At 54.3% G+C, this 10,561-nt stretch overlaps 1 protein-coding gene and 1 long non-coding RNA gene across 3 annotated transcripts in view; one reads left to right on the top strand and one right to left on the bottom strand.

The window, feature by feature from the left end:
* Window positions 1-6,493: 6,493 nt before the first annotated feature.
* LOC123846352 (uncharacterized) lies at window positions 6,494-9,054 on the bottom strand. Its single transcript, XR_008506307.2, has 3 exons — window positions 8,429-9,054; window positions 7,960-8,125; window positions 6,494-7,648 (listed from the first exon to the last, which is right to left on the bottom strand). It is a non-coding gene; the product is annotated as an uncharacterized LOC123846352 (long non-coding RNA).
* Window positions 9,055-9,071: 17 nt separating this feature from the next.
* CAPN2 (calpain 2) overlaps window positions 9,072-10,561 on the top strand; it is a 40,562-nt gene continuing 39,072 nt past the window's right edge. For both annotated transcript variants that reach the window (XM_054508136.2, XM_045877676.3), the window contains exon 1: window positions 9,072-9,423. In XM_054508136.2, coding sequence (XP_054364111.1) covers window positions 9,187-9,423 — 237 coding nt within the window. In that variant the 5' untranslated portion in view covers window positions 9,072-9,186. The remainder of the gene's footprint in view (window positions 9,424-10,561) is intronic.

Genomic DNA, 10,561 nt, shown 5'->3' with positions numbered 1-10,561 from the left:
AACGCTCCGTGCCTCTGTTTCTTCATCGGCACTGTGGAAACACAGCAAGGCCTACCTCATAGGGTTATTGTGAGGGTTCATCCGGGAGGGAAATGGAAACGCTCGAAGAGAAGCCCGCGCCCCAGTGTGCACGGCAGCATCATTTACAGCGGCCACAGCACAGAAGCAGCCCATGAGGATGAGGAAACAGGGCGTGCCTATGAGCACGCCCTCAGGCTCAACCAGAGACCCCATCAGGTAGAGCCACAAATGGACAAGGGTGGCTCAGTTGGTCCGACTCTTTTTTTTTTTTAATTTTTTTTTGAAGATTTTATTTATTTATTTGACAGAGAGAGACACAGTGAGAACAGGAACACAAGCAGGGGGAGTGGGAGGAGAAGCAGGCTTCCCGCTGAGCAGGGAGCCCGATGCGGGGCTCGATCCCAGGACCCCGGGATCATGACCCGAGCTGAAGGCAGACACTTAACGACTGAGCCACCCAGGCGCCCCGGTTGGTCCGACTCTTGATCTCAGCTCAAGATTGATCTGATCTTGATCTCAGGCTCATGAGTTCAAACCCGGCGCTGGTCCATGTGGGGCGTGGAGCCTACGTAAAATTTTTTTTTTTTTTTAAGATTTTATTTATTTATTTGAGACAGAGAGAATGAGAGAGACAGAGAGCACACGAGAGGCGGGAGGGTCAGAGGGAGAAGCAGGCTCCCTGCCGAGCAGGGAGCCCGATGCGGGACTCGATCCCGGGACTCCAGGATCATGACCTGAGCCGAAGGCAGTCGCTTAACCAACTGAGCCACCCAGGCGCCCTACGTAAAATTTTTTAAAAATTAAAAAAAAAAAAAAAAAAACCCACACAAGCAGACAAGACTGCTTAACTCATGCCCTGACTGAAACCCATTGTGCTTATTTCTAATCCCACTTTCTTCAGCCATCCACGAAGATGTTTTGCAATGACCAGAACATTCCGGAAGAGAAAAGCCCTGATAGCAACGGAATGCCTAGAAGACCACACCCAGCACGTCCCCTCCCCTGCCGGTGACCCTGGGCTGAACGCACACTGACCCCCACTGGCGATCACATGCTCTCTGCCTGCTCCCTTGCAGGTACCCCCACCTCCGCTTATAAAGCTCTTGGTGCTCCTCGTGTCAGGGGAGAGGCTCATTGTTGTACATGTGTGTTTGAGAAGTCGGTTAAGGCTTGAGCCCACCACCTCTCCCAGCTGCCAGTACCTGAAATAAATTTCTCCCTTTCTTTTCCAAACCCTCGTCTCTTGAGTTACCGGCTTCTCTTGCCATGAGTTCATCCGAGTTTGTTTGACAACGGTATTGGTGAACCCAACCCAGAGCCGTGTTTCCGATTTGTCCGGCCCCCTCGGGATTCCTCGGGTTACCCCTGGACGGAGCAAGTGGCCGGGGTCTTACCCACTCACTTCCTGAGTTAGTGGTTAGCATAGATCCATGGGTAATATCCACACAGTGAAATATTACTCAGCCATTAAAAAGAAGGAAATCCTGTCATTTGCAACATCATGGATGGACCTGGAAGGCATCATGCCAAATGAAGTAAGTCAGACGGAGAAAGACAAATACTGTGTGATCTCACTTACATGGGGAGTCAAAACAAAACAAAACAAAACTCCTAGATATAGAGAACAGATCGGTGGTTGCCAGAGGTGGGGGTTGGGAGGGTAAGCAAAGTGGGTGAAGGCGGGTCAAAAGGGACAAGCTTCCAGTTACAGAATAAACAAGTCACACAGTGTAACACAGCATGGTGACTGGAGTTGATAATGTAGTGCATATTCGAAAGCTGCTAAGAGAGTAGATCTGAAGAGTTGGCACAACATAAAAAATTCTGTAACTATGTATAGTGATGAATGTTAACTACACTTAGTGTGGAGATCATTTTGCAATATACACAAACATGGAATTTTGATGCTGTCCACCTGAAATTAACATAATGTAGTACGTCAATTATACGTCCTTTTAAAAAATGAAAAAAAAAATGAATAAATATTTGCAGAACACTCAAGAGGACAGGCTCTCCCCAGCTGCTCCAGCCCGCGACAACACAGCAGAGGTCCTGGGCCCACCACTTCCACCCCATGCAGACCTCTAATGGGCCAGCTCTGCTGGGGACTCCCCACGGGGTTGGCTGAGACCCTCTCAGGGCAGCACTCCAGGCCAGGGATCCTCCTACCCTGTGGGCTTTCCTTCTGTCTCTCTCCACAGGTGTCAGAATTGCACCATGATCTGAAGTCTCCCCTAGCTCCTCTGCTCCCCCTCCCCTTTATCTTTCACAGGCAGGACCCCCAATAAATCTCTTGCACTCCTAACTTCGTGTTGGCATTTTCTTCCTGGAGGATGCAAAAATGACAGACTAGGTTAAATAGAATCCTTTGCTGCAGGACTTGTCAGAGCCTTTGACATAATAATATACATTAGGATTCATTAAGAGGGAACATACTATGAAGGTTGTCCCAAGTTTATTGACCAAACGCTAACATCCACACACTCACACCCATATACACAGCACAGAACATCCATTAACATCTTGAGAAACTTATGATCTGCTGAATAAAGTTTGATAAAAACTGAACTAGAATACTCTAAATTTCCAACAACACTGGGATTCTGTCATACAGACCTCAAAATGTGCATCCAAGACCTCGTGGTGCAGAAGGAAAGCCCCAAAGTCTCACCCGGTTTTTATCAACAGCCCACGCTGTATTTATAAGCCTCCTCCCATCAGAATTACAGAGCACGTGGTGACACACATTATCCCTATTTACAGAGGGAAAAACTGAGGCACAGGAAGGTTAAGACGCGTGCCCCAGATCCACCCTCGAGTTCCTGGTGCTGCCGCTGAGTCACGGTCCTTTTGACCTGTTACATCGACAGATGACTGAGGGGCCACAACAGGGGGCAGGGAAACACACGGGTCCCTGGGATCTCGGCCCCAGGGACATGGGAGTCCCAGCAATAAGAAGATTCTGGGGCACCTGGGTGGCTCAGTTGGTTAAGCGACTGCCTTCGGCTCAGGTCATGATCCTGGAGTCCCGGGATCGAGTCCCACATCGAGCTCCCTGCTCGGTAGGGGGTCTGCTTCTCCCTCTGCCCTCTTCCCTCTCATGCTCTCTGTCTCTCATTCTCTCTCTCTCAAATAAATAAATAAAATCTTTAAAAAAAAAAAAAAAAAAAAGAAGATTCTGGGGGCTGAGCCCTGTGCCTGGAAGGAGGGAGGGGATAAAGAGCTACAAGAAAATATGCCCAACGCAGGAGGGTACATCAGCGGACGGAGGAGAGCAAGTACTGAAATAGGTCTCAACTGCCCAGCCCCAGCATAGCAGAGTGCAAGGGTGTGGGGAGGCCCAGAGTGACTCAGTGACAGGGCCCGGGGGCCGTCATATGTCACCGCGGGGCTGACAGTTGGCTGGCCCCTCCCTGCCACAGCCCCTTGGCCCCCAGTCCTTCTGCTCTGCTACCCCCCACAAGGAGGCTGGTCTAGGCTTTTTGGTGCTTTCTTTCCAGATTTTTCCTCTCTCCTGCCCGCCGCACCTCCCACCTCTTGCGACACCAGGGGCAGGCCTATCCCTTGGACTGGCTCTGGAACCCCACCCCACCCCTCCCCGCACCCGGTGCGTCCAGCGGGCGTGTCCAACCCCCAGCTGCAGTCACAAGGAAGGAACAAGCCTTGTAGCCACTCCAAGAGGGAGGGGTCCCTAAAACGAAACCACTCGTGGTAACGGCACGGAATGCCTCTTCTCTCCTTACGGCCTCTGGATTCGGATCACAGACCAGAGAGAGGGAGTCAAGGAGGAGGATCCAGCTTTTCCTAGGCCTCCACCCTCAGGAGAAAGCGGGCCCCCTGCCGGCCGCACAGCCCTCCTCGGCTGGGAAGAGGCCAGACAGGCTCCGGTCTGGGGCTCAGAGCCAGGCTGGTCCCAGCACCCATTAGTGGCCGTTCTGCTCGGCCTCCATTTCGTCTTCTGTAAAATGAGGAAAGAAGGCCTCCCTTGACCGACTGGGAAGATTTAATGTACATCAAGCATGGAGCTCGGGGCCTGGCACCTGGAGGTGCTCGGGGAAAGAGTGAGCTTGGACTCGAGCGTCCAGAACCCACAGAATGTGCCTCTGCAGCCCCCAAATAGCCAGGGCCACGGCTGGTGTGGTCTCAATGTTTCATTCTCTCCCTGTGTCTCTGTCACACACGTGCTCACACTCACACATGCTCACACTCACACACACACACACACAGGCTGGGCCCCACCAGCGCTGGGGACTCCCCATGCTCTGACCCGGCAGCTGCGCTCCGGGCCGAGTGACTCACTGCAGGAAGTTTCCCCAGGGTGAGGCCCGGAGTGCTCGGCTGTGGGCACCTGTGTGAATCCTGTGGAAGGGATCGTGTGGTCAGAAACAGATGGGGTTTTGCCAGATCCGGTGAGATAGCATCGTGTGAGAGGCTCGGAAAGCATAAAGAACACTCTGTTTTAAAAACCGCTCTGTGGCCTTTGGTGAGGGCAGTAATCACTGTGCACATCTGCAAATAAATTCGAGGCACTTGGGACAGCGAAGGTCCTTTGTGAGCAGGGTCCTGTGTGCCCAGGCCCTGGGAGGCTGGTGCATGGCAGCCGGGGCAGCAGGAAGCTGCCCCTGGGGCTGGTCTGCCCCGTCCCGTGTCACGTAGAGGAGCTGGGGCCAGGGTCAGCCACATGTGGGCAGGCGGGGATGAGGCATGTCCTCCAGGGCTGAGTTGACCTCCAGGAGACCAGCAGGAGATGTGTGAGCACCCCTGGGCCGCTCCGTGACACTGGCCAGGTGGACGCGTGTTCCCCCAAGAGCCCAGAGGCCAGAAGAAATCCGATGGCGCAGTGGAAATCGGACAGTGAAACCAGTTAACAGGTTCCAGGATGAGCTATCTCTTCCCTCTGTTCTCAGTTGTGGTGGTTTCAGAAAACCTATGAGCTAGAAGCCAATTTCAATGTCTCCCATTTCATCCAAGGCTACAAAAGCAGAGCCACGGGGCAGGCTGTGGTACCTGTCTGTCGGGCAGGGTGCCCAGACTTGCAAAGGGAACATGGAGATTTCAGACAAAAGCACATCCAGACTTAGGTAGGCAAGACTTGAATCGGAGAGAAAGACTATTGCAATAGGGAGACATTTCCAGTCTCAAAAACCTACAAGTGTCTCACCATCATACAGAAAGGGCTTGTCTCTTACAGGGTAAAGGATGTGCAGACAGAGATAAGCAGAATCTTTGCAGGGGAAGCTGGACGAACAAGGGGAAATGAGCAGTGGGGTCTGACCAGAAGAACATGGTCTCCCGGGACAAGGGGCCACATTCCACTTCGTGTCTGCTCCGGTTTGCAGGCAAGCAGAGGTCAGACGCCTGTAAGAAAGAGACAAACCTGACTACAATTTGGTCAAGTGAGGCAGAGAATAAGAAATGGACAACTGAGCACTGGTCAAGGACAAGAATCAATAGCAAAAGGGACAATATTGGCGACTACAAACCCAAAACCCAAAGTAGGGTGATTCCATGGAAACGGGGTACCTGGCGCACTCCACTCCTGAAGAACGTGTGCAAAGGGCTCAGTTCTGGAATCTGAATAAATACTCATGGTGGCAGAAAGCAATTCACGAATCCTAAGTTTCTTCCTCCTCTCTGGGAAACTGAGGACGTGGGAAACAATAAGCAGTCTTGAAATGATCTTGAGGGGCAGAGAAATAGTGCCTTCAAAATGCAGCCACCCCTTGTGAAAATTCCCTCAAGAACGAGGCCAATGTTGACTTTAAGCTAGGAAGAAACTGTCACCCGATGATGCTGGAAAAATACCTCCAGCCTGGGTCCTACCACCTGCCAGCGAGCCCTCCGGCTATGGGGTGTTCAGAGGTCACCAGCCCCTGGCTCGGCAGGCTCCCCAGCAGCAGGGCCCAGTCCGGGAGGGAGAATTCTTCCTCCACCCTCCAGGTCTTCAACAGGACTAAGAATTCAACGTACACAGAGCAGCTTAACAGGAGAAAGACCCAAAGTTGTATTACGTGCTCACAGAGGCCCAATAACAAAATTGGGACCCAAAGAAAGGACCAAGACAGGAGGTTTTTATACATTTTGGACAAAGAGACAATACATTTGTGAGGAATTGACAGGATAAGGAAAATAGGCGTTTGCGAGCATTAATTAGTAAGGAATTCTCAGTGGTTCTGGTGCTCCGCAAAGCTGGGAAGGCCCGAGCTCAGGAGAACACCTCTGGGCCGTACCCTTCCATGAGGCACAGCGTGGCCTGTGTGCAAGCATTTTTTGTTAAATTAAACCCAGCACCCCACGAAGCCTATTGCTGGTCCCTGTTCCCTCTGTGGAGCAACACAGAATAAATACACACCCTAAGCTCCATGACAACCCCGAAAACATGGGAAGTTAGCATCAGGGCCTGTGCACAAAAGTGTGCTAAAAGATACCTTCCTAAAAGAGTAAAATAATGACTCTCATACAAATATAAGATGAACATATGTCCAAGATTTTATTTAACTCATTAATGAAGAAGGGAACCAGTAGGTGTTTAAAAAAAAATAGTTCAAAGGAGAATCTAAAAGAGCAGCCAGTTAGGCATGCAGGACTGAGCTCTGCTCATAGATGGGAGGCTGTGGGGCCAAGCTTTCAGCAGGGAAAGCCTATTTTCTTGTATACGGACAAGAGTTATTTGCATTACTATCAATTTCCCAAAACTTACAGAGTTGTGAAATAGCTTGAAGACCAGGAAAGGGATGGAGAGGAGCTCATCAGATCCCCAGCAAGTCTGCTTAGTGAGAAGGCCTGGGACTGGGAGGTGCAGAGGACACTGTTGGAGCTTCTGAACCCACTGGATGGGTTCCGACCCAACACTCAGGTAAAGGTGACTGCAGCCACCAACAGGGTGGACATCCAGGACCCTGCACTCTCCGCTCAGGCGGTCTGGACCTGAAGATTGAATTCCCCATGCCCAGCGAGGAGGCCCGGGCCAGAATCCTGCAGATCCACTCCCACAAGGTGAACATCAGTCCTGATGTGAACTACAAGGAGCGGGCCCGCCGTGCAGATGACTTCAGTGGGGCCGCATGCAAGGCCGTGTGTGTGGAGGGGGCATGATCGCACTGCTCAGGTGCGCCACGAACTCACACATGAGGACAACATGGAGGGCATCCTGGAGGTGCATGCCAAGAAGAAAGCCAACCTGCAGTTCGATGCACCTGCCCCCTGGTCTCATGCTGGGTAGATGCATAATAAAACATGGTTTCAGGAAAAGAAAAAAAAAAAAACTAACATTGCGGAGAACACCCAGGATATCTTTTTTTTTTTTTTTTTTTTTAATTCCAAAGACTTCTAAGTGTTTCCTGACAGGTCATAGTCTAGCAGACAAATTCTAAATACTCAAATCTCAAACTATGCTTCAAGATGGACTATCTATTCCTCCTGTTCTTCAGGCTAAAAGATAATTTATTTTTTTAAAGATTTTATTTATTTATTTGACAGAGAGAGCAGAAGGGGGAGCAGCAGAGGGAGAGGGAGAAGTAGGCTCCCCACGGAGCAGGGAGCCCGATGTGGGACTCGATCCCAGGACCCCGGGATCATGACCTGAGCCCAAGGCAGGCGCTTCACCGACTGAGCCGCCCAGGTGCCCCTAAAAGATAATTAAAAAAAACAAAAACGTTAAATCATGACCGACTCTCATCTAGCCATAAAATGAACACGTTAAAGATTTAATTTAGCTCATTAATTAAATGAGACAACTAAGCAGATGCTACATCTGGTTCAAAGGGAAAGTGCAAGAAGCACCAGTTTATATGAAATGAAGCATATTGAAATGAATGGGCCAACCGCCTCAGCTGACTCCCACAAGGCGGGGAGACCCCTGCACTGGACAGGATTCACGTGGATCCCTACATTGCCGCGGCCATGTTATCTACAACTCAGAGTCATGAAACAACTCACACCCAATGAAAGGTTACCATCTGGTAGGCTGGGAAGTCGTGCTCTAAACCAGGATGTTCAGCATTATTGACATTTGGGATCAGATCACTTTGCTGTGGAGTGTAAGAAGTTGAGCAGCATCCCTGGCTTCTACCCACTAGAGGCCAGTGGCTCCCCATCCGCAGTCCTGACAATACAAAATGTCTTCCATCAAGGCCAAGTGTCCCCTGGGGTAGGGTAGAGAGGGCAAAGCCACCCCCTGTTTCCCACTGAAACACAAATGCTTGCCTCCTAGTGCAGGGAGGGGGAGGACGAGCAGTCCCAGCGCACCCGCGCCTCCGGGATGGAGCCAAGAAGCTCCCTCCCTCCCAGCAACACCCCACCACCACCCCGCCCCCGGGGGAGGGGTCACCGGCACTGCTCTCCAAACACCCCACCAGTATTGACTCCGTCCTCCCCTTCAAGGTGAGTGTCAGATAAACAACAATACCTGGGGTTGGTAATTTCTTCACCCAGCCTGGGGCTCGAACTCACCACCCCACGGTCAAGATCGCATGCTGCACCGATTGAGCCAGCCAGGCGCCCCACGAGTACCTTCTCAGTATAAGTATGCCCCTGCAATATCCGGGACATGCTTACACTGAGGAAATGTTGGTGCTAACCTGAAATTCAGAATGTATTTTGAGTGGCCAACCCCGGAACCCTGTGTGTGATGTGCAGCGTGTGATTCTAACAGGCGCTGAGGCCTCGGAATCCCCGTGCTGCCCGCGACCGCTGGTGCGACACCGGGTCACCCAGCCTCTCCGAGGCCCGCTGTTCGCCTCAGCAGGATGGGAACCCAGCGGGGGGACACCCGTCTCCGGGGTTGCTGCGAGCGGTAAATGAGAGGCCGTCTGCGCGCTGTTGGACACAAAGTCGGGGCCCCGGTGATGGCCGCTGATTTAGTCCCGGACCCGCCTTCCAGCCCTGGGGGCGGAGCGTTGGCGGCCGGTCTGGGCCGCAGGTGGCAGCCCGCGACCCCCGGCGCCGAGGCCACACCCCGCCGGGAAGCCCCAGCACTCCGGGCGCCGAGGCCACACCCGCCGCCGGGCGCCGAGGCCACACCCCGCCGGGAGGGGGCGCCTCCTGCTGGGGGAGGTACCGCCCGCGGCGCCGCCGACCGCAGTCCAGCCGCAGCGCGCCCAACCAGGCCGCGCTCCTTCCGACGCCGGTCCCTGCTCGCCGCGCCCCTGCCGAGACCCCCGCGCCATGGCCGGCATCGCGGCCAAGCTGGTGAAGGACCGAGAGACGGCCGAGGGGCTGGGCTCGCACGAGAAGTCCATTAAGTACCTCAACCAGGACTACGAGGCGCTGCGGGACGAGTGCCTGGAGGCCGGGACGCTCTTCCAGGACCCCTCCTTCCCGGCCATCCCTTCCTCCCTGGGCTTCAAGGAGCTGGGACCCTACTCCAGCAAGACGCAGGGCATCGAGTGGAAGCGGCCCACGGTAGGGCGCGGGGCCGGGGGTCGCGGGGGCGGCGGGGGGCGCTGGGCCCGGGGTGGGTGGGGTGTGCGGTGCCGGGGCGGCGGGGGGCGGCGGGGGCGCGGGGCCCGAGGTGGGGGGTGTGCGGGGCGGGGGCCGGCAGGGGGCGCGGGGCCCGGGGTGGGTGGAGTGCGGAGGGTGCGGGGCCCAGGCTGCCGGCCAGCCTAGCGCAGCGGGGTCTGGGAGGGCCTGCGCCCGCCGCCGAGAGCGCGCCAGGAGCGCACTGTGCGCGCCCCTCCCCGTTATTCGGTGCAGGCGCGTCCGCTGCGTGGGCCTGGCCTCTCTCCACCCCGACGCTTCCTCCGCCAGTCAGGCGCGCCCTGCCCTCCCGTGCAGTTACCAGGCCGGCCAGGGGAGCCGCCTTCGGACTCCACAAGATGTCGGGGCGACATAGGAGCCCTGGGAGAAACTTTGCTTGGACTCCCGCGGGGAGATGGTGGGAGGAAGGTCTGCGGGGAAAGGAGGGTGGGAGGCAGTATCTGACCAGGAAACGTCAAGCTCTAACTCAGCTTGTGTCTGCTTCAGGGAAGAGGGAAACCCGCAGCCTGGTCCTTTTGTGAGTAAGGATTGTCTCGTGCAGTCGCGGTTAAGATTTATCCAATCAGAGTTTCGTGTTTATTTTTCCAAATGGGAGCTGGTGAGACCTCTGCATAACATTTACCCTGATGATTAACGAAGGACGGGAGTGATGCAGCACAGAGCCAGATGCTCCTCCTCATTGCACTGGCCCAGAATCCTCCCTGGGGAATCTCGGGGGGCCCTCTAAGCTCCCTTGTCCTGCCCACGCCCCTTGCCCTGGCAGGCCTTGGGACAGCTTGCCCCCTCCTCCAGTTGTCCATCCGGTTCGCCATGGACCTCTGCAGGCCCCACCTGCCATGGGACACTGCATGGTATTCCCCTGCCAAATCTGAACAAGGCTTCCTGGGAGCCCAGGCTCTAGATTCCTGACCTGAGAGTAAAGTTGCCGCCCTGCGTCCACTCCTCTGGACCTCCCAGGTCACCTGTTACCCTAAACCCAGCCTATAAGCAGCAAGCGCAGTAGAAATGCCCTAGATGGGGTCCCCAGCACTTGAGTTCATTTCTTGCTCACCTGCTGGGTGAC

This window comes from Mirounga angustirostris, unplaced genomic scaffold (genome assembly GCF_029215605.1).
Source record: "Mirounga angustirostris isolate CCGP_5_RB_7025 unplaced genomic scaffold, mMirAng1.0.hap1 SCAF_6, whole genome shotgun sequence".
Classification (NCBI taxonomy): Eukaryota; Metazoa; Chordata; class Mammalia; order Carnivora; family Phocidae; genus Mirounga; species Mirounga angustirostris.
Note: the sequence above shows the minus strand (reverse complement) of the source record. Positions and strands in the feature narration are given on the sequence as shown.